We start from the raw sequence: 24314 nt of genomic DNA on the forward strand, positions 1-24314 counted from the left end.
TTGCTAGCATATTTCACCCTTAAGTTCACCAGGTCTTCCTTTCCCAAACTGCCCCCAGTTGATTCTGAAGCTGCAAGACAGTAATAGCAAGGTATGTACTGAGGTATGTACGTTACTGAGATCTTCCTGCAAGATAGTAATAGCCAGGTATATACATCTCCAGCTTGAGATCCTGAATGTGCTTCTCCTTCAGGGCCAGGATGTGGTTGGGAATCTGTCCAGGGACTTGCCCTCTGTCCCAGGCTCCCACATTAATGGTGGAGATGTTTTCTTTAAAGCAACTGTTGAAAATAATTATTCACATTACTGAACGTTTGAGTCTCCATTTATCTGACTTTTCTGTCTGCTTATTTATTTGCCTACTTGATGTTGTTTATGGAGGTATCAGTCAGCTTTTGCTGATACACAGCCCCCAAATCTTAGTGGTTTATAACAGTAACACACATTTAATTATTGCAGCTAAAGGTTGATCATATCCTTGGTCAGTTCTGTCAAATCCATTTCTTCCAACTCTTTTCCTACCCAGGCTCCTGGGTCAGCTGGCTTTAGACTGAGTTCAACCAGTTAGAGACATTGGAGGGAGATTGGAGGAGAAGAGAAGGGGAGAAACAAGGTATTTCTCCTCCCTTTTGGCCCCAGGTGGCTTCTTCAGCAGACTGTTTCTCCGGGGCTCCAGCTCCCACTGGATAGGGGCACAGTGGTTCCATCCTTTTATCAGGTCTAGGCCTTCAGCTCCAGTAGCTGTCTCCTTTTGTCTCTCTGGCTTGGGAGTGGTAATGGTTCCCTGTTGTTTCAGCAGAAAGGTTTACTTTTATCATCCCCTCTTTGCTGTACTTAGTTGCTTAGTCGTGTCCGACTCTTTGCGATCCCATGGACTGAGGCTGCCAGGGTCCTCTGTCTATGGGGATTCTCCAGCCAAAAATACTGGTGTGGGTTGCCATGCCCTCCTCCAGGGGATCTTCCCAACCCAAGGGTCAAACCCAGGTCTCCCGCATTGCAGGTGGATTCTTTACCATCTGAGCCACCAGGGAAGTCCAGGGAATCCCCTCTTTGGTGCTCAGCAATTTCATGGCTTGTATAACCAATTCCCTGTATTAAATTCCTCCTATGTAAATACTTGAAATGGTTTCTCTTTCCTGATTAGACCCTAACTGATGCGTTGTTTCAAAAAAGGAGTATTTCTTTTGTCTTTGTGGTGGTGTTTTTTTCTATAGTGCAGCCACAGAACTAGATATCAACCCATTTTATTATCCCACAAAATATCTCCTAATAAAGCAATGTAATGTGAAAAGAATACTAGATTTGGAACCTAACTGAAGTCCCAGAACAGTCTATCAGCTGGTCATATTTTAATCTTTTGTGATCATTTGTAGTTATTTCCAACATAGTTTCTTTCTCATTATAAACTCAGAATTGGAAGATGCACCTACAATTATAAAGTTGTATAAAGCAGTCATCTCATGTTGGAAGAAATCTATGTGCATTTAAAGAGTATTCTCTCAATGACCAGGAAATACACTTGACCACTGATGATACCCTTGGTATCCTAGATTTTTTGGTTCTTCCTAGCTTTCCTTTGGAACCAAAAGCATGTTCCCTGGGGCAGCATGAGTTATCATAATTCCTGTCTTGCAGGCTGACACGAGACGGATTTCCATCGTAAGAGCAAAAGTTGCCTCTTGCCCCTTCTCCTTAAACACCCCTTATTTTGGGCCTTGCCTGAGGAGAGAGGTTTGCTTTGATTCAAAACAGACTTGATGTGATGGAGTCTTTCCAGTTTGAAAGATTCTAAGATGATCAGATCTGTTTCATATTAGCCTAGCATAAGAATTCTTTATGGAATGGCTATACCAAACATACTGAGAGGGCTCACAGAACTAATACCTAGTATTCAGGTCCACCCAGAGTAGACCCATCCTCCTTTTGTGATCTAGAGATGACCTAGAGCTAGGTTCAACTTTCATTGCTCTTTCGGAAAGTGCTTCTTCCCAGATCCTTTGTAATCTGAATTCTTAGTGGATAGCCAAGTGAAGTGAGCTAGGCAGGCACAGATAAACATCCCTGCTTTGCTCTTCCTAGCCTGTCGTCTTGGACAAGTTACTCCTTTGAGCCTCAGGTTCTCTGATAGTGAAATGGGGGATAATAATGGCTATTTCTTGTGGTTATACCTGGAACATAGTAGGTACACAGTAAATGGTAGCTCCTTAATATCATTTCATCAGTAATAGACAAAAGACAAAGGGGCTCAAGATTCTACAGATGAGCTCCAGAGTTATCTGAGCCTTTTAGTCTTGGCTCATATAACTTAGTAATGATAGTTTTCATTTGAATTTTTTAATTTTAAATTAATTTTTTAATTGGAGTATAACCGATTTACAATGTTTGTGTTAGTTTCTAGCAAAAATTGTTTTTGATATTACCATTCTTTGTAAATGTGATGTTTGCTCATTTTGATTTTTACCTGGTCATCACAGCTCTTAGAGTTCAGAGAAACTATCACACTTGACCAAGACTATCACTTATATATTGGAGTGCTGGGTGGATAAAATGAGTCCTTTTTTTTTTTTTTTTAAGACTGTTTTAAATCCTAAGCCAAATCGGTTTCTAAACAACAGTGAAAAATTGCTATTACCATTTTTGCCATTTGTGATAGACAAATGCCACTTGTTTTCTCTGAGCCTTTGGGGAGATAATTATACACTTGCTTATGGAAAAGATAGAATTAAAGCAGGCAGTTTCATATCTTAGGAAATCATGTTTTCTGTTGGTTCATCGTCTGCTGTTAGTTCATGCTTCTGAAGAACAAACCTTAGAGTATTATCTTTAACAAAAGATGTAAGTATGACATGGGATTTTCACATTATGAGATTTTGGGGCCTATTGGCCTGAGAGCTCCCTGAGACCCGTAACTTTTCATCTTTGTATTCCTTAGCACATAGTATCTTGTCAGGCTCAGGACTTCGTGTCAGATAAATACTGAAATTTGTCTTTTCATTAGTAAACTTGATTTTCATTCATGTGACTTACCTGCCTAAGCTCAGCTTCCTTGTATCTGTCGTATGTGGTTGAGCACTGTTATAGCAGTGTCTTTTATATAGACAAAATGAAGCTGTCTCAGTCAGTTTTCTGTTTTATAATTTGAGTCATGGATTATACTCACAGATAGGCTGAGGAACCAGTTGCAAAGTCGAAAAGAGGGCCATGTCTGCCACTTCTCTGTGCTCAATATATCATAATTTTCAAACATGGACTGCCATGCTGAGGCCTGCAGAGGCTTATTTGAAGTCGATTCAGTATCCATTTTTCTGAGTGCACAACTTTTTTCTGTCACTTTCAGAAATTCATTCAAAGAACACCAGTCCAATGGGTGTGATCTCTTCTGTTCCCAGAATGGCCAGTGACATTTTTCTTCACCTTCCGTGTTCTGCTGATAGACCATCTGGGGTTACAAATACACAGTCATTGTGTATCAGGTTTCTTAACTTCTTTGCATCACTGCTGTATGCATTTCCTGACCTAATGACTGCACTGTCCAAACCGGGTGCACTGACATCGTGACCACCAGATGTGGAAATCCTGCTCCGGGCTTGCCCGAGAACATCTCTGAAATGACAGTGTGTCTGTAAAATGATCACATGTTTGGAGAGTCCTGTTTTTGTTTTTCACTTTAGTAACTGAGGGTTACAGTTAGGGTGTTGCCAGTGTACTTTCTGGATCAGTCAGAAACTGGGTAGATGAGTTTTAGCATTTTAAAATACCACCTTTTCAATTGCAGAGGTCAAATTTTCAACTTGATGATCAGGTTTGTTTTGTGTAGTTTTTTCTCAGCTGTTTATATGTGGCAACACTTGGGCTGGATCCACTCCTCCACGCCCAAGAACCTGAAATTATCTATTCTCTGTACCCCCGAGTTTACTTTTAAAATAATCTGTATATACCTGCTGTTTGTTTTTTTCTAAACCACATTGTAATATGGAACCTTAAGTAGAAAGATGAGTTAAAAATACACAAAGCAAATTATTCACCAGGGCCACTCGTGCCCTTTGTGGTGTGTGGGGATATCGTGAGCCTCGGCTAAGCAGCTTTTCAAGTTCAGCGAGCTCCCTTTATTAAAGCTTGCACTGTTGCCCTCTTCTGTTTTACAGCTGATTGGATTAATTGAATAAGATTAATAAATTATAGTATGGCAAACTCAGAATTATCTTGTTAATTAAGGGCAGGGATAGCATGGAAAGATGCCTTTCCTCCTGGGTGTGTCCTGCCGATGCCCCCAGGACACATCATGTGAAAGCAAGCTCACGTTTCTTTATCCCTTTTTTTGGTCTTCCCACACATTTTCTTGCAGGTGACAGCAAATAAACTGAATCTGAGGAATCAGAAAAGGGACACATTTGTCTAGGCTGTTTTGTAGATAATGGTTGCAGTCTTCACTTCAAGACTCTTTTCAGGAGTGTATGAAATTGGTTATTTGGTGCCTTTTTATGCTTTCCCCTGCATAGAAACAGTATTATATTCAAGGGTAAGATTTTGTAGGAGCAGTCCCCCAAAGCTTGGTTTTTGTTTTTGTTTTTTTTTAATTATTTATTATTTGGCTGCACTGGGTCTTCATTGAGGCATGCTGGCTCCGTAGTAGTGGCGTGTGGGATCTATTTCCCTGACCAGGGATTGAACCCAGGCCCCCTGCATTGGGAGCTCAGGGTCCTAGCCACTGGACCATCAGGGAAGTACCCCCCAAAAACTTCTTTAATCCAGAATTTGAAGTTTAGTTTCAGTGACTACTATTTCATTTCTAGCATTTGTAACATTTTCTTCAAAATTGCATAATGTAAAGAAATGTGGGAATATGTGAACATTTTAAGTTCATAAATTTGAAAATCACCTCACAGTAATGTACTTACCCTAACATAACTGCTTTACTGTTTTACATGTTGCTTCCCATATGTACATATATTTTCTTCATATTTACAGACATAATGCCTTTTATATTTTGCTGCTGCTGCTGCTGCTAAGTCGCTTCAGTCGTGTCTGACTCTGTGCGACCCCATAGACGGCAGCCCACCACGCTCCCCCGTCCCTGGCATTCTCCAGGCAAGAACACTGGAGTGGGTTGCCATTTCCTTCTCCAATGCATGAAAGTGAAAAGTGAAAGTGAAGTCACTCAGTCCGACCGACTCTTCGCAACCCCATGGGTCTTTGCTACTTTTTATCAAATTAGAACATAAATACTTTCCAAGTTTCTGTGTATTCTTGATAATGATCAAGGATTGCTTTTAATAGACTGAAAATACTCCTTCATGGTGAGAAAGAAGCAAAGCTTTCAGTGACTTCTCTAGCATTGGAAATAGGGGAGGATCTGTCGGTGGGGAGGCAGGGCTGGGGGCGGCAAGCGGATGCCCTTTTCAAGGAAGTGTCTGTCTGTAGCTGCCTAAGAGAGAGTGTAACTCTTGGTCACTCACTCCTGGTGTTCTTCTGTGGGAAATAATGTTCTGCTCCAGACTCAAGGAGACTTCCAAATGAGTTGTTTGTATTTTATATACCTGTTGGTTGGGGCAACTGCCTGATTGTGTGCTCAGTTACGTCAGACTCTTTGTGACCCTATGGACTTTAGACCACCAGGCTCCTCTGTCCATAGAATTGTCCAGCAAGAGTACTGGAGTGGGTTGCCATTTCTTTCTCCAGGGGATCTTCCCGACCCAGGGATCGAACCCACATCTCCTCTGTCTCCTGCATTGGCAGGCGGATTCTTTTACCACTGAGTCACCTGGGGAGCCCAAACTGCCTGATTATGACTTGTTTAAAGAACGTATTTGTCACTTTGCAATACTTGCCTGAGAAGGACAGGTGTTAACAGACATTCTGTGATCCTTAACATACTTCTTCTCTAGGATTTGGAAAGAGCTGTCTATTTTGAACAAAATGGGTAGAAAGAAATTTCAGGTAAATAATTCTCCTATCCAAGATGGAGGATCAGTTGGAGGAAACCATGGAGGTAGTTTCTTGCTCTAATGCCTGAGGCCTTAGTTATTGGCCATGGGGGTAGGGGACCTTGAATGGGGTTTTCCACTTTGAAGTTGGTTTTATAAAAACACGCTGATTCCCAGAAAGCTGGAAATCTACTCCCAATGCACTTTACATAACTTCTGCACACATAGCCTAAAATCTCACCACTGGGGAGTCAGACTTTAAGACAAAGAAAGTGGGTTTCTTTTAAAATACAGATAAACCTGAAAAGATCTGTCTGTTAAATAGATTTTTTCGATCAATTTTAGAAAACTGTTTTATGTGGCGCTGGATGAATCTCCCAACCATTAAAGTATAGGATGGCTTTAAATATATATTTGGCTGCACTGGATCTTAGTTGCGGCACATGGGATCTCTAGTTGCAGCATGTGGGATCTAGTTCCCCCACCAGGGATCTAACCTGGCCCCCCTGCATTGAGAGCATGGAGTCTTAGCCACCTGACCATCAGGGAAGCCTGTAGGATGGCTTTTTAAAAATGATCTCTTGTCAGTAGTGTGTAGGTCTCCTCCCCCGGAGCTCCTCCAAAACACAGGGCTTTGGAAGTAGAAAGAATGATTGAAAGTGAATTCACTATAACATATTTTTGTAACCCGCTCATTTTATGCTTTGAATCTAGTTATTACTCATTCTTTGTGTATTTGAAGTTTAAAGTGGCAATTAGCCAGGGGACAGGGGAGAAAATAAAATATGACATGCTGCATCATTGGTCCAGACCACATCCATAAGTTAGAGAAGATCTTGGATTTACCAACCAGTTGTAACATTGTTTTCTGTTTTAAAAATCAAACCAAGGAAGTAGTAGGTGGCATAATCCTTTATCACCTTACAAAGTTACAAAAATGTCTCAAGTATTTAGAGGTGGCTGGCTATATATATACATGAGATGTGCATTATAGGCTGGTGGAAGTATTTCCTATATACATGAAAGTTATAGGGTGTTGTCAACTTTGAACTTTCATATCATAGGGAAGTATGTTTACAGATCAGGCCGATATAATCATCTGAAAAAGGTTTTCACTTTTGATTAGGAGAACTATATTCTGTTTGTGCCATTTTTGTGGATTTTTGTCTCATCCTTTTGCTTGCATATACCCCATCTGTTTTTTAACCCTACTCATTAGCAATAGCTTATTATAATTATCCATCTGCCACCCTGACTGCAGAGAGCTGTTAGTGCTGCTTTATTTTACTCTTCTTTTGTGGCATCGATGTTGGTTTTGATCAAGAAAAGGCGTTTTTGCTAACTAGATTCAGAGCAGTGTGAGTTTGCAGCTATGTTTGTTTATTTTGTAATCTCTGATCACTTTCCTTTTATCTAGAGAAAAGTCAGTGGGAAAAGAGGATGGGAGGGGTGAGGTGGGTACTGCAGGAGACAGTGTAAGACTTTAGATGATTCTTCTCTTCAGCCTCCAGTAATTTGGTATAGACCCTTACCTATTCCCCATTAAAAGCTGGTTTGTGTTAACTGAATGAAGAAATTTTTACATTTTGTACCAATATAAGCTGAAATCTTAAACAAGAGATTTGGAAAATTTCCTGGAAAATACTCAATAATAAAATTGTAGCTGGACTTCCCTAATAGCGCAGTGGGTAAGAATCCTCCTGCCAATCCAGGGGACACAGGTTCAATCCCTGGTCTGAGAAGATTCCACATGCCACAGAATAACTAAACCCATGTGCCACAACTACTGAGCCTCTACTCTGGAGCCCACAAACCACAACTGTTGAGCCTGTGTGCTGCAACTACTGAAGCCCGTGGGCCCAGAGCCTTAGAGCCAGTGCTCCACAATAAGAGAAGCCTCTATAATGAGAAACCCGCACCCCCTCTTGCTGCAACTATAGAAAAGCCCAGGCAGCAACAAAACCCAGTGCAGTCAAAAGAAAACAGATTGTAGCTAAGGTTTATTTCAGCCCTAGTTACTGACTAGTATATTACTTTGATAACAATCTTTTTTTTTTTGGTTTTCCTCTTTTAAGAACTCATTCTTTTCTCAAAAGGAAAATATACATTTTGTTTTTAGTTAGTTACACCATGTAATGTTGTTACTTAGTTTTTTTTTTTTCTTTATAGCTTTCATTTACCTCCAAATGAATGGAAAATGTGATACATGTCAAAACTTGGAAAAATTTAAAGGATCAGTTTTGCTACATTTTTGGTGCAACATCATTGGAATGTAGTTGTAGTTTTTTCCAGTGGTAATTCTAGTGATTTGGCAGTATGGTTTTCCCATAGCATTAATATGTAGAATCTGCGCTTTTTTATCTTCATTTCTCGAATAACCACAGTATTCCCTTCACCGGCAAATGAAGCACACCTGACCCTGAGTTGTCAAAGCGCAAAGAAATTCCTGGGTTGGGACTCGAGAGGATGCTGTCATAAAGGTGCACCATCAGAAACAGTGGATAGAGCAGAGGAAACGCAACTGGTTTCATTGAGGAGCAGTTTGGTTTTGGGGGTGATCATTAGTTAGTAATGGGAAAAAAGAACTCTTAGAGGCATTCTAAACTTTTCTAACTACAAGGAATTCTGGCTCGTACGTTTTTTATGAAAAGAGATTTTATTGAAGGGAAAACATCTGTTCATTGAAAGCCTTTAAAATCCACATTTTGACAACTTCAAGCACATTGCTATTTCCAGATTGAGTAACACTCAAAACACATTTCCTTTTGAAAGTGCACAATTTGCAAAAGAGACTTGTGCATTCTTTGGCCATTCTCAAATGGTGAGTTGAATGCTGGATGATCATTGCTGGCTCCTTAATCAGATTTAAACATGCTCAGTCCTTCCTAGGTGTTTCTGCATACTTTATATTGAGTTGTTTTAGCTGTGTAATTACATCTTGTTTGCCAGTTGTTTTTCTTTCTTGACGTTTTGGCTGTTCTAGCATTAAAAAACTTTAATTTGTAATTCAGTTATATTAGAATACCAGAGATGGTGGAGCGTGGCGGGCTGCCGTCTAATGGGGCTGCACAGAGTCGGACATGACTGAAGCGACTTAGCAGCAGCAGCAGTTATCATTTGGTATTGTGGTGATTTATTATTTTGACTTTTCATTGCCCAAAGATATTTTAAAGGTTAATTGTATCTTTATATTTTAATCTATAAAGCCCTTTGAGATTCTCAAATACAGAGATTCCTTAAAACTATTCTTAAATGTTCTGTTTTTGTATCTGTCATGCATATATTTATGGCTTGAAGAAAAATAAGTAAATTCTTCCTAATAGCTAGAATTAGCTTACGAATTTGTCATCTTTTGTTGGTGTGATTAGATTTTATGGGTTCAGCTGTCTTATGAAGAATGCCAAGAATTGGATTTAATTCAGTAACAAGTAGGAAATTCCAAAACAGTATAAAGATGTGCAGTTTTTCCAGCAGGAAATGGTGATAAGTGTCAGTGTTGATTTACGCCATAAATGAGGTTTCATTTGCCACTTCCTATTCACCAAGTAGAAGAACCAAAGAAATCTGGAAATGTCTAGTCTGCCTTCTTTTTTAGTATATCAGATGTTCTTTCCTCTAAGGGTAAATTATGTTCACAGACCTCTTGTTAGTCCACCTTAAAAAAAAAAAAATCCCCCTTTTCCAGCGTTGGATTTAACAAAACTTACATCTTTTGCTGCCAGTGATCATTTCAAACTGTTGTCACAGTGTCTTCTAAATTTACTTTTAATGTGTTTTTCCTCTTGAACTTCAGATTTTCTAATTTTCAATAAGAAAACAGATATTAAATTTGAATACAAATGAATAAGACAAAAAATAGTTCTAAATATATGCAGCAAAGTTGGCACTTGGTTGAAATATGGCTTTTATGAACTTACAGAATGTGCTTCTTAAAAAGAACAATACCTTGATCTCCTCTCTTTCAATCTAAGTAACATCCTTAACTTTATTTCTGCCTTTACACATTGTTTTTTTAAGTCCTTCCTTTATTTTGGGAAAAAAAAATATTTTAAAGCTTCAATCTATGACTCATATTTTTTCCTATTTCATTAATCTGTTTTTCTAATTAGAGCTTTAGCCAATTATCCTGAAATTAGCTGCTCTAAAATTTAATTATTCTCCATTTTATTATTTTCCATGTTTATTATTCTCCACAGAAAAAGCACAAGCAAATATGGTTGTCAAGATTTCAAAACTGGCAAGATCTATCTACGCTGTATCTTTATCGTTAATAATAAAGCTCTTGAGTGAGGAAATGAATGTAACATTTCTTTAAAGTGAATTTCAATATTTGAGAAATTTTTTTTTTTCTGTTTCTGGGATATCTCTCTGAAATGTAAATAGACAAACCACATAACTCATATTCAGATCGCCTGGAATCACAGATGTTTGTTGTTCCCAAATGTACTTTTGAAACAAAGTACATTTTTTCTAATTATAAAAGTTCAGTGTTAAACTTCTGCTTCCTAAAGTCGGTCAAAGGGGATAGATGATCCATGTTTTTTCTCTCTCAGTGTGCACAGCACTCGGATAAACCCAGCATTGAAAGCTTGCATTGCTATCATTCACTGAAAGGCTAAATATCCCAGAAATCTGTTTGGTTTTTTTTCATGGCTCTCTTGACTTCAGCCAGATTGGACTTTTAGAAGAACATCAGTGGGAACCACATATCTAAAACCTCAGTTGAAGGAAGGTCCCTACTGTTTCTCAACTCCTGATTTTTCTCGGCTAGGCAACAGACTTGCCTAAGTGACCTGAGATAGAAGAGCTATGTGTGTTGTAAACTCCAGCAGCCACAGAGCAAAAATGCATCCAGTCACAGCTTAGGCCGAAGGTCAAGACAGCGCCCTGGGTCCAGAGAGTGAGTTCTGAAGGCCAGGAAAAGTCCTTTGTACCGTTTCCCACACTCCAGCAAGGGTATCCTTTCACCCATTCACAAGCCCAGCAACTGCCCTGTTCTCTTGCAACAGAGAAGGTAACATTATTATATCTGTTGGCTGACTAATTTGACTTCAGTATAAGAGAATTTTGTTAATCTGTCTTCTCTCCACGTTAAATCGTATCTAACTCGCAGAATGAAAGGAGGCCCAAGACTGCTCATTCCAAGCTTCCTTTTCCTCTGAGGCTATTAACTGTGGACTTGAGCCAAGTGCAAAGCTTCCATCCCTTTCTTTTGCTGGTCACACCCTCCCTCAGCTGCCTCCAAGTCCACCACTGGTTTCTGAGAACTGTCTGATTGATAAGCAGTGCCTTAGGCAAGTGCTGGGTCCATATCCCTAAGTAAAGCCTCACTGTGGCTTCTGCCAGCTTTTGCCCCTGTGGGTCACCCTGAACAATGAAAACATCTTAGGTACACTCCACCTTCTCCTTAGACATGCTGGGCAGACACCCCCCCCCCCCCCCGCCCTCCCCACCCCCCACCCAACTCACATCCCCTCTCCCAGGCAAAGCCTCTTCCCTGTCCCATTAAAGATGGAAAATCAGGGCTCCTTGGTTCCTCTCCCACAGTGCCACTCCCAACAGTGACCACTTGTATATTCCTCCCTTGTCCTTGGCCCAAATGGAAGCTCCTTCTCCTCCAGGCAGGGGAGGAAATGTTCTTGAACCCCCTATTTGAAGTCTGAGTGGGCAGCACACCTTATTTTTGTGGCTGTACTGGGTCTTTGCTGTGACACATGGGCTCTTTGTTGCACTGCGAGGGCTTCTCTAGTTGTGGCTCTGGGGCTTAGTTGCTCCGAGGCTTGTGGTATCTTAGTTCCCTGACCAGGAATTGAACCTGGGTCACCTGCATTGGAAGGTTCTTAACCAGGGACCACTAGGGAAGTCCCTCCCTCCTCACTTTCTGAACTTGATCCAGTCTTGCTGTCACTCCATAAACTGGTCACCAAGGGCTTAGTCATCTGATGTGAAGAACTGACTCCTTAGAAAAGATCCTGATGCTGGGAAAGATTGACGACAGGAGAAGGGGACAACAGAGGATGAGGTGGTTGGATGTCATCGCCGACTCAATGCACGTGAGTTTGTGCAAGCTCTGGGAGTTGGTGATGGACAGGGAAGCCTGGTGTGTTGCAGTCCATGGGGTTGCAGAGAGTCAGACACGACTGAGTGACTAAACTGAAAGGCTTAGTCTGTTGAACTGAGCACCAAGTCCCTCTTTGTATAGAACACATTGAGGAAGGGGTGGTGTCAGCTTTTCTCAGGATTAAATCTTCTCAGGTGCCTTTCATCTCTAAAATTTGGTTTGATTTTTCTCCTTCCATGAATGAATATATACCTCCCTATGTCATTATCCCAGTAACTAATCGTTGCTTATAAAAAAATATGAACAATTTTAGGCATACGAAAGTATACCTAATATAAAACAGCTCCCCATCCATGTACCACTCACGTTTAGAAATTTTGAATTGAAATAGAGCTGAAGTCCCCAGGAACCCCTCGCTAGTCTTCTGCTTCTCTCCAGAGAGAGCAAACAGCTATCCGGATTCTGTTGATAATCCTTCTTGTGCATTTTTAAAATACTTTAATTACACATGGATAGATGTATTGATATAACTGATACCTTCTGTTGTTTTGGATATTACTGAAATTTTACAGAAGTGGTTGGATTGTGTGTGCGTGTTTGTGGTTGCTCTGTTCACTTGACTTTGTTTTCAGCTTCACTCATGTGGCTCTTGTTCACTGTTCCCTAGTATTTCCTTGTGTTCCAGGATGTTCTTGGCCTTGTATACCAGGGCATTTCCATTGTTGCTAGTACTTTGCTATGATCCTTAGAGAGGAGGCCTCTTCAGGGAGACATGGAATTCTTGTACACACCTCTTTAGGAAGTCCTGATCTTTATTTATTTATTTGTTTAAGTCCTGATCTTTAAATGTCAGAATTTGATTTTAACCCCATTCTGAATTGGCTCTTGTGAACTGCCAATAAGTTGCTGCATCTCCTGGGCTGCAGGTGTCCTCGGCACAGAGGGAAGACTGGACTAAACCACCACAAGCTACTTCCCAGGCTTAGAATTCTCTGATTCATTTCCTTCTTCCCTCCAGGCCTGCTTGTGTTGCATCATATGTATCAGCGATGAGCAACTATTTATCATGAGAATCAATTCAGAAGAAATGAAAACCTATTAGTGTGAGTGTGTATGCATGTATTTAAATTCAGAATCAAAAATGGTTTTGAGTCCCTTCTGAAGTTTTCTTACAGTGTTTCTTACAATTTAGATTTCCTGTTTTATTGACTAGATGAATATTAATGAGAAAACTGGCAATTCTTTAAAGTCATCAAAAAATTAATGTCAGGGCATGTTCAAGCAAGGATGGAGTCTTCTCTTGAGCATTGATGTTGGCTGTGCTGCCGGCTGGGTAGGCTGCGTGCAGGCTGGTGGCTCATGGATTGCTCATGAGGTGGGAGGACTCAGGATTGTCATTTTGAACATGTTTATTATATGCTGCCAAAAAATAATGCTTTCTAAAAGGCTATTGAAATACAGAGGGCTTTTTGACCCTAAATGTAATCTCTCCAGAAGCCATGTTTTTTGAGATTGTATAGTTCCTTTAAAGGGAAAAAAAATAGTTGCTCTCTTACTGCTAAGATGAGTTTTGGTTCTTGCTGCTGGCAGTAATGACCACCTCCTCCTCTGCAGTATGTACTCCTCTGGGGCCAGAGCATAAGCCAGGTCTTTGGAGCTGTGGACTCGGGGACTCTCCTAGCAGTGAAGATCATGGTTTAGCCCAGAGAGGTTGTGGCAGCTACTTGGGCTGCTCGTTGTCCTTATTTTCCTTCATGTTTTCTTTCTTGTTCGTGGCTGAACAGTAGGAGAAATTATCTTCAGAGGAGTACTATAGTTATCATGAAATTTAATAGCATTCGCACCAGGGTAGTAGTGATAGCTGTTAAGATTTATCTGTTTCATGTAGCTATGAATATTAAATTTTATTAAATAAACTTGCATTATTCTAACAGATACTATGACTGATTCAACAGCTTTCCCTTCTTTCCTATTTTTAGCAGCCCTGGAGATCAGGGGCAGTGACCCAGCTCCAGGGATGGGCCTGGATTCATCTAAATGTAGGGTTGGGCTTAGATTAATTCAATCTTGGTAACTGCCCATGGCAGTAATTAGTTCAGGAGCTTAGCCTTGAAGCTCAGGCCCCCAGAACAGGCCATCCCCATGGTTATAAATCCAGAAATGAGCCATGAAAGAAGGTCGCTGGAGGCTGTGGGGAAACATTTCTCACTTTTAAGAGAGAGGCACAGGAAGATCACCTCTTTTCTTTCCAGTTTTGCTGTTGTAGTCAGGAACTGCTGTCGGTCAAAGGATGAAATTGATTCTCCCAAGAGGACAGAGCCAGAGCAGGTGCAGAGAAATGAACCAGAACTACTGGACTGAGCCGTCTCTGACCCCCACTCGCCACTGGGCTTATCATATGAGTCAACAAATTACCTGAAGCTAGTTTGACTTGGGGTTTCTGTTATTTGCAACAGAAAGCATCCTCATTGATATATTATTATTCTTATGACTGGCTGTTCTTTTAATCCTGGAGTAGCCTCAGGAAGTTACCTTTCCTTTAAAGCAACTGTTAATACACTATATATTCTATTGATACTGTCAAAACTAATGGTAATGTAGAGATCTTCATTTTCTTAATGTCATAATTTCTCAGCATCCTTATTATTGTCACTAGAGTATGCTAACAAAACTTTAAACTTCTGAGGTTTTCTTAGCTCTCTCCACACTTAGAACCTTTACTTAATTATGTGTGTATGTGCGCTACGTCGCTTCAGTCACATCTGACTCTTTGTGACCCTATGGATTGTAGCCCACCAGGCTCCTCTGTCCATGGGATTCTCCAGGCAGGAGTACCAGAGTGGGTTTCCATGCCCTCCTCCAGGGGATCTTCCTGACCCAGGGATCGAACCTGTGTCTCTTAATGTCTCCTGCATTGACAGGCAGATTCTTTACCGCTAATGCCCCTTGGGAAGTCCTACGTAATTATGTAGAGGTGTTTAACTTTTCTTTTAGCATCTGTGGTCTATGTGTTTCTGTGTGCATCCTGGTTGGCAAAGAGAGGATGGAGCCCTTACTTGATGTGAGAACAATTCCGAGTAGTTTATTAAACCCAGTAACACAGTACTGAGCTGCTGTGTAAAGGCCAGGCCTGGAGGTAGGGATGGACATGGCCTGAATGGAGACCGGAGAAGGGAAGGAGGGACAGGACCACAGGGTAGAGCGGCATCTTCAGAGAAGGCTGCCAAGTGCAGTGGCCATGCACCTGCCGAGGGGAGGAGATGCAGGGCCCAGTGAGAGGAACAGAGGTTGAAGTTGGAGAGAGGCTGCGAGGGTGGTGGTGCTTCCGGTGGGAAGGGCTGGATTGCCAGGCCGAGGAAGTTGGATCTATGGCTTCTTGAATGGGGAGGTGACATTTCCACAGGGCTTGTTGAAAGCTCTTCTCAGTGGCATGCAGGGGAATTAGAACAGGGAGAGATGTTGGCATGGTGCCCTGGGAAGCTATTACCATAATCCATGAAGGAGGTGACAAGAGCTGCCAGATAATAGCATCTGAGTGTGGAATATCTTACATCTGTGTGAAGTTTCAGAGTTCCTACAGCATGATCAAACACATTATCTAGTTTCTCTAATGAGATCCTCTCTGCCATTTTTTATGGATAGGAACCTGGAGGTTCAGAGCAGGTAAGCAACCTCCTAAAAGTTGTTGATGACAGAACCCAACCTACAATCTAGGTCTTTTGACTTCCAGAGCCAGTACTTTTCAATTGTAATACACACCAGTATTTCCCATTTCTGTAAAGTTCAAGTTGTGATAATTTGATTGTGCTCTAAAGCAGAGGTCCCCAACCTCCAAGATGTAATGCCTGATATGAGGAATAAAGAGCATGATAAACATAATGCACTTGAATCATCTCAAAACCATCCCCCACCCGCCTACCCCCATTCTGTGGGAAAATTGTCTTCCATGAAACTGATCCCTGGTGCCAAAAAGACTGGGGACCACTACTCTACACTGTCCGTCAACTGGCTCCTGACAGCAGCATCAGCCAAGGCTAAATACCAGTTCACAACTCTTATAAAACGTGAAAACTTCTGAAAAGTAAACAGTTGGTTAAGTATCACAGACAATAGTAGAACCTCCTCAAATAACAGGAAGGTAATCCTTCTAACAAATACAGGAAACAAAAGCCTAGGTCAGTAGAACACTTTCTCAATGTTTCACATAAATGGAGAGTAACTGAGATTTAAGGGAGCCTCAGAATGGTTTTGTTAAATGAAGGCAGAAAAGTTGCCCATGACTTCCAACTACAGGTAACAACAGCCTTGAAAGCAAAGGAGTTACATCTTAATAAAATAGAATAAAGAAAAGTATTCACTTGGTAGGCATTTTGATAGACATCATCCTTTATTTAAAATGTGAACAAACTATTTAAGATGGAATGTTGGATGACTTTAGTCTTCCAGTTAAGTAGGTTGTTTTCCGGAGTTACAGTAGGTATTTTGAAAGTCAAGAATTTTTCTTTTTTTTTTTACCGTGATTAAAAAAAACAACACATAAAGTATAAGTTAACCATCTTAACCCTTTTTTCAGTGAGCAGTTCAGCAGTGTTGTCTATTTACATTGTTGTGAAACAGATCTTTTTCATCTTGCAAATCTGAAACTTGATGCCCATGAAACAACTCTCCTTTTTCCCCCCTGCTCCCTTCAGCCTTTTATAACCACCATTCTATTTTTTGTTTCTATAAATTTGAAAAATTATGAATTAAAAAAAATGTTAGTATCAAGAAACATTTATTGATTGCCTACCAGGTGCTGGGCATTGTTCTTGATGCGAGGACCAAAAAGAGATGCAGGCTAGAGAGAATCCCTAGAGGGTCTTTGTTACACTGGAGAGAGATAAAAAGATAAATCACAAAAATCAGTGTGTGTTAAGTCTTAAATGAATGATAATCACAGTGAATTCTGTGTGATGCTAACAAGAACGTGCTGTGTTGCTCAGTTTACTTGAGCGACTGCAGACCCTGCAGTACCGAGGTAACTTAGAGGAGGGAATGTGGGTCAGATAACCTGGGGGTGTTGGGTATGAGGGTGTATTTGTTAATATAACCTGGTTATTAGTGAGGGGACAGAATGAGAAGCTGTTCTGCTAGATTAGCTTGGGTGTGATTGCCGCCTATTTCAAGATTCACAAGCATACCTAGAAAGGTTCCCTGGGGGAAAGCAGCCACATAGAGAAGAATGGGCAAATCCACCTGGTTTATGCCTTTGCCTTATGTGAAGCTGGAGCTGGCAAGCAGCCTTTTTGGGTGTTCTCAGTGCTAATATGCAGAAATAATGTAGTAATGTAGCCCTTGAAGACTTTTCTACCTCTAAATAGCTGCATTTGATGTTTAAGTCACTTTAGAGCAGCAGTCCCCAACCTTTTTGGTATAAGGACCAATTCTGTGGGAGAATTTTTCCACAGACCAGGGGTAGGGGAGATAGTTTCTGGATGATTCACGTGCATTTACATTTATTGTGCACTTTATTTCTAATCTAATGCTGCCACTGATCTGACAGTAAGTACTGGTCTATGGCCTGGAGGTTGGGGACCCTTGCTTTCAGAGAATGTAGAGTTGACATATTTTCTTGAAATGTCTTGGAAACCTCTTTAAGGGGTTCTATAGAGAATGTAAGGGCTTCCCTGGTAGCTCACCTGGGAAAGAATCTGCCTGTAATGCAGGAGACCTCGGTTCGATTCCTGGGTTGGAAAGATCCCCTGGAGAAGGGATAGGCTACCCACTCCAGTACTCATGGGCTTCCCTGGTGGCTCAGTCGGTAAAGAAACCTCCTGCAGTGTGGGAGACCTGGGTTCGATCCCTGGGTTGGGAAGATCCCCTGGAGGAAGACATGGCAACCCACTCCAATATTCTTGCCTGGAGAATACCCATGGACCAAGGAGCCTGGCGGGCTGCAGTCCATGGGGTTGCAGGGTCAGAGGGGACTGAGCAACTAAGCACAGCACAGCAAAGAGAATGTGAAGGAGTAGAAACGTCTGAAACAAAAGCTGAATGGCCAGATGATGAGGATTTAGTAAATTGCAACTGAGCTGTGTTCACTCATTGGTCCCTTCAGAAAGAGCAGCAGCCTGTTCTCGATAAATCATAGAGGGTGCTGATATTTGTCAAGGACTTTGTGGCTCTTTGTATTTGAAATTCCTGAGTAGATTTTGAGCTACTGTAGTGAGGGGATAGGGATTCCCTGGTAGTTCGTTTGGTAAAGAATCTGCCTGCAATGCAGGAGACCCTGGTTCAATCCCTGGGTCAGGAAAATCTGCTGGAGAAGGAAGGGATAGACTACCCACTCCAGTATTCTTGGGCTTCCCTTGTGACTCAGCTGGTAAAGAATCCACCTGCAATGTGGGAGACCTGGGTTTGATCACTGGGTTGGGAAGATCCCCTGGAGAAGGGAAAAGCTACCCACTCTGGTATTCTGGCCTGGGGAATTCCATGGACTGTATAGTCCATGGGGTCACAAAAAGTCGGACACAACTGAGCAACTTTCACTTTCAGTGGGGGGATAAATAGGTGAGGAAGGAGTTAAGTGTTTGAATGTTGGAATGGCAAATGACTGTCACAATGCTACCTGTCAGGCCTGTTGATACCTTATTAACCTTGGCTTCCAGGTTAGAATCACCTGGGGAACATTTAAAATTACCAGTGTGGGGACTTCCCTAGTGGTCCAGTGGATAAGACTGCTCTCCCAATGCAGGGGGTCCAGGTTCGATTCCTGGTCAGGGAACTAGATCCCATGTTGCATATCACAACTAAGATCCAGCACAGCCAAACTAAATAAATATTAAAATAAAAGTAAACATGGGTGTACCTGTGGCTGATTCTTGTTGATGTGTGACAGAAAACCACAAAATTCTGTAAAGCAATTGTCCTTCAGTTAAAAAATTAAAAATAAAATAAAAAACAAAATTACTAGTGTGCAGATCCCACCCTTGAACAGTTAAGTCAGAATCTCAAAATTTGGGGAAAAGAGCAGGTCTAACCATTGTTTTTATTAAGTTCTTCAGGTAATTCTAAAGTGCAGCCAGGTCTAAAAGCCCCTTTCGCTATTTACATTTATTAACATGTACGTAAAATACTTGCTAACTGTGTAAAATAAATCTACAGACTTTCCTATTTCTGCCTTCAGATAGATGGTTTTTGTTTTGTTCATTCTTCTTTAGCCAGTTGCAGATTCTAAAGAAATAAATGGAAGGAGGTGGAAGAAAACAGAAAGAGGTCTCATGGCCTTCTTTGAGAAGGGGCATGAGGGGTGGGTAGGAAGCTTTGTTTATTGCATTTCAGGAAGTAGAAAATATGGCATGGTCTCAATCTATCTTAAATTATGTAACTTTGAGGGATGTGATCCATTTGTGTCAAAATAAAGAGGCATATAATACTTTGCATTTAACATGTGTGGGAATTCTTTGCAGAGTAATTAGCATTCCTTTCTTTAGCCTGTATTCAGGGGACACATACCGTTCACACCCTCTCTGTGTTCACATTTTCCAGTGCGTTGGAGAGCTTTTTTTCAATAGAAATCTTTGTCCTTTTCCCAATAAGACTTGAATTATATTTGAAGACATTGAGCATGTCTTTCTTTCTTTTTCTGGCAGGCATTGATTTTAAAATCAGAACGATAGAACTAGATGGAAAGAAAATTAAGCTTCAGATATGGTAAGTAAAAAAATATATATATATATATGTATAGCATTTCTACTTTAGTCAGGTACTGAAGCAGGAATGAGAAGGTGAATTGTGGTAAATTAGAGATATCCTTGGGTAGCTAAAACATCTTTTCTTTATCAGAACCAAGGGGGAATGGGTAAGTATTCGAAGATGTCTCCACCAAGAGTGGGATAGTGAGGATGGTATCACTAACGTTCACTGCCAGGAGAGATCTGAGAACTCATTCTTCCAAAATGCTAATTTCAGAGGGGAGGAAACTAAATTCTAAAGTATGTCAGTTACTTTTTCCCTGCGGTTGTTGTAGCTGTGAAATTAGATGGGGCAAAGGAGTCAAGTGGTAAGAACCCCAAACAAAGTGCCAATCTGGAGTCAGCCTATATACTAAGAACTTGGAGCTTTTTGCTTGTCTTCTCAGGGCCTTCTTGTCCTCATTTGTAAATTGGTTTGTCAGACTGATGACATCTGAGTTCCCTTCCAGCTCTGATATTTCCTCATTTATTTGCCTATTTCTTCTCCTTTAGTTTAAAATGGGGAACCCTGCACTGAAGAATAAGGGAGGAAAAAGGCAGGCCTCTGATCTCTCATGTAATATGCGAGGCAAAGGTCTCCTTATAATCAGTCAACTCCAACTGGTTTAATTCCTGAAGAATCTGTCAAACTACAGTGAATAAATATGGTTCCTCCAGATTGCCTGGTTGAATATTTCTGGGTTGAACTCACACTCTTAGATTTTTTTTTGAACCTCCTATAAGCTGATCTAAGTTCTTTCAGTGTGAGGCCTTCCATGGAGCCACATAGGTTTGCAGCCTTAAGGAAGGGTTTTGATGATGTTTACTGACCTGATGTGTGACGACGACAGCAGGAAACCAAGCTTAGACGCTGAGAACATCCTAGACTCAGAAGGAAGCAGGCCAAAATAGTCAAGTAATATGTATACGCCAGCTTTTTCCTTGGGCTATTTTTCTTCTTTGAATTTCAGAACCAGGATAGAACTAGAACATTATATTGAAATCCACCACTTTTCTTTTACAGGAAACTGGGACGTAGAGTGGTTAAGTCCATCTGAGGGCGTGTGTCTGGGTTAGTGATAGAACTGGGACAACTACCCGAGTACCCCAGAACCTTGCGTAAGCTTCACGTATTAACCCCATATAGAGGTTCCCAGTATATTTCATTGCAAGACATTTTGAAGGTTACCACATGCTGCTCTTTTCGTCTGTTGCTATTTAATAAGAAGTCAAATATTTTAAAGGTTAAAAAAATTATTTTAAGGGAAAAGCAAAGAATGTCTGACTCTGTGCAGTACAGCAGGGTTCCCCAACCCCCAGGCCAGGGACCACTACCATGCCTAGTTAGGAACCAGGCCACACAGCAGGTGGCGAGGGTCGGGCAAGAGAGTGAAGCTTCATCTGTATTCACAGCCACTCCCCATCGCTCACGTTACTGCCTGAGCTCTGCCTTCTGTCAGATCAGTGGCAGCATTAGATTCTCATAGGAATGCAAACTGATGTGAGGTGCAAACCTTGTGAACTGTACATGCAAGGATCTAGGTTGTGGCACTCCTAATGAGAATCTAATGCCTGATGGTCTGATTCAACATTATGGCGAGTCGTCTAATTATTTTGTTATGTATCACAATGCAATAAGAATAGAAATAAAGTGCACAAGAAATGCAGTGTGCTCGAGTCATCCTGAAACTATTCTCCCTGAACCAGTCTGTGGAAAAACTATCTTCCATGAAACTGGCTCCTGGTGCCAAAAAGGCTGGGAACCACTGCTGTATAGTCTTGATCAGAACAATAAGGAACATTTCTAGGAGCCTGTGGGTGATCAGCTAATTAGAGCTTCATGGCACTATTTATCAGCACTCTTGGCAGCAAAATAGTCTACATTCAGTCTTCATGACCTGCATTCAGGATGGTAGGGTTTCTTCTCCATCCTCACTGCAAAGCTGGTTCTAAATCAAGTAGCATATTAGAATCAAAATATACTTAGTCTGCTCAAAGGTGCTTTGCTTCTGTTTTCTCCATTTGTTTGCTGGGTACCAAATAAGTGCCTGGGTTACCTAATCCTGATCAACGAGAAGATAGCAGGATAAGATAATGGTGGTGTGAGACCCAGCCCTGCACTAAACAGCCAAGGCCTTGGATATTTGATTCTCACTCAAGTGTATGAGCTGTTTGGGCTTCCCAGGTGGTGCTAGTGGTAAAGAACCCACCTGCCAGTGCAGGAGACCTAAGAGACACAGGTTTGATCCCTTAGTTGGGAAGATCCCCTGGAGGAGGGCATGGCAATCCACTCCACTATTCTTGCCTAGAGAATCCCATGGACAGAGGAGCCTGGCGGACTATAGTCCATGGGGTCGCAAAGTGTTGGACATGACTGAATCGACTCAGCACTCAGATGAGCTGTTTAGTGGCAGAGCTGGGTCCACAGCCCACCTGAGCCTGTCTCCTCTTCTGGAGAACATGGATGATGGCAAAACTACCGCATTGGGCTGTGGTGGGCATCATTTGCACACCATCTGAAAGTATTTTGTAAGGTATACATAAATGGTAAGGTATTTATTAACATTTTAAATTACCATATTTTCCTTGGGCCTTCATCTCACTTAAATTTGGTATGCACATATTAGTGTTTTAGTGTATTTCCACAAATGCATCCTTTTTAGAAGCAATCAAATTAAACAATTTAGTTTTGTCTTAGTAACACAGGGAGTGAAATTAGTTCTGGCAGGAAGTGGAAAATTTAGGAATATTGATTTTTCCCAGATACCAAGGAAATTTGACTTCCTTTATAAGAATTGCTTTGGTAAATGTAATTTGAAATGTCAACATTTTTCAGAGTGTATTTTAATGGTATGTCATTAGCCAAAAAAGTAAGAATAAATGCAAGTTTATATAACTTGGAGGTGTTGTTCATATTTTGAATTCTTGGTCAACAATTGCATGTTGAACTCCAGGGTCTCATTTAATCACGGGCTCTAGAGCTGAAAAAGTTCTTGAGGAGATCCATTTTAGCATGCTCTACTGAGCAGAATTTGCACAGTAGTAAGTCCAGCCTGACTGCTTGCTTTGTATAGAAATCAGACTTTCCATCAAAAGAGCAAAATGCCCTAATGATTAGGCATTTATAGAAAGGAATTGAACTGCCTCTAGGAGTCCAAGAATTTACAACTATTCTCTATTCTCTTTCTCTTCTGGTTGATGAACACAGTGTGCCTGTTCGGGCTGTGCGTTTTCTTGTCGCTGCTTTTGTTATCAGAGTCCAAGTTTTTCACCCAAGTCATTGTGAGCTCCTGACAGGCGCCTGTGGCCACGGCCACCTCCAGTTCACAGACGCACAACAGGCTCTCTTTGTGTCTTGCCCCCTTTTCCCTGAAACCACTGCACTTGTGAGCAGACCGAAATTACATCTTCCTGCAGCTCAGGGTCTCTCGTCAGCGATGTTGTTGATGATTTTTCTAACTACTCTTTCCTTTGTTTCAAATCTTAGGGACACAGCGGGTCAGGAAAGATTTCGAACCATCACGACAGCCTACTATAGAGGAGCCATGGTGAGTGTGTTTTAGGGTTTTGTGGAAGTAAAACATGCATATTCATTCATCAGGTTTGTAGGATTCAAGCTGGAGTCTAGTACATTGAAGAAAATAGATTTTCTAATGTGAAAACAAGGCATTTAAAGGGTGTTTTTATACTGCGTTTAGTAGCTGTGTCCTCAACCATTGGTCTTCATAATATTACTCATGTATTTGGAGATGGGTTAGAACTCCACACATTCTGAGTGATCATATATTTTTGTGCTTTGTCCTTTTATTAATGCCTTTGCCAAATCTTAACAAACCACAAGCTCTGTGACCAAGTATTCATTTCTTGCACCTTCTCCCCCATTCAGCCCTGCCACCACCATGCTTTGTCTCTCACCAGATCTACAACATCCACTCCTATTGGCTCATCTTTCTGGAGTCTCCTCCACCAGTCTTCTGCCAGCTGGCCAGGAAGTAGCCAAAAGATCTGTGACTATCTGAGGCTTAGCATCTGGTGAATCTTTGACTACCAAGTCCTTCCTTGCTACATACTTGCCTTATCCTTGTTATCATAACTTCGTCACTTGGCTATTTTCCATCCTAAGATGCTTCATCTACACAACCCATTCTATTGTTGGCTCATGGTGGATTCTTTGTGGTGCTGCGAGTACAATGGTGAATAAGGCAGTGTAGAAACTGAGCTCTACTGAACCAAACCTAGAACGCCAGACCCAGAGCAGGGCTTTATCTCTGGCTTTTAGGCCTAAGTCACGTATAACTTTGGAGAAGGAAATGGCAACCCACTCCAGTGTTCTTGCCTGGAGAATCCCAGGGATGGGGGAGCCTGGTGGGCTGCCGTCTATGGGGTTGCACAGAGTCGGACACGACTGAAGCGACTCAGCAGCAGCAGCAGCAGCACGTATAACTTAGAGCTTTAAATTATGATGAAATCCCGTATGCTCAGAGAGAAGACTGCACAGTCGAGATCAGGTAGACCAACCTGGTAGACTCTGGGGTGCCAGCTGCCGTCATACCTAGCTTGTTGTGTAAAAGACTTGGGCTGCGAGTGTCTGGAGGTGCTGGCGCTGTAGGGCTGACG

The 24314-nt window shown here is 41.4% G+C and overlaps 1 protein-coding gene across 1 annotated transcript in view; it reads left to right on the forward strand.

Annotated features, from left to right (window-relative positions):
* RAB8B (RAB8B, member RAS oncogene family) overlaps positions 1-24314 on the forward strand; it is a 70116-nt gene that overhangs the window by 26136 nt on the left and 19666 nt on the right. Inside the window, exons 2-3 of the mRNA XM_006079938.4 lie at positions 19617-19677; positions 23185-23245. Of these exons, the coding sequence (XP_006080000.1) occupies positions 19617-19677; positions 23185-23245 (122 nt within the window). The remainder of the gene's footprint in view (positions 1-19616; positions 19678-23184; positions 23246-24314) is intronic.

This window comes from Bubalus bubalis, chromosome 11 (genome assembly GCF_019923935.1).
Source record: "Bubalus bubalis isolate 160015118507 breed Murrah chromosome 11, NDDB_SH_1, whole genome shotgun sequence".
Taxonomy (NCBI): Eukaryota; Metazoa; Chordata; class Mammalia; order Artiodactyla; family Bovidae; genus Bubalus; species Bubalus bubalis.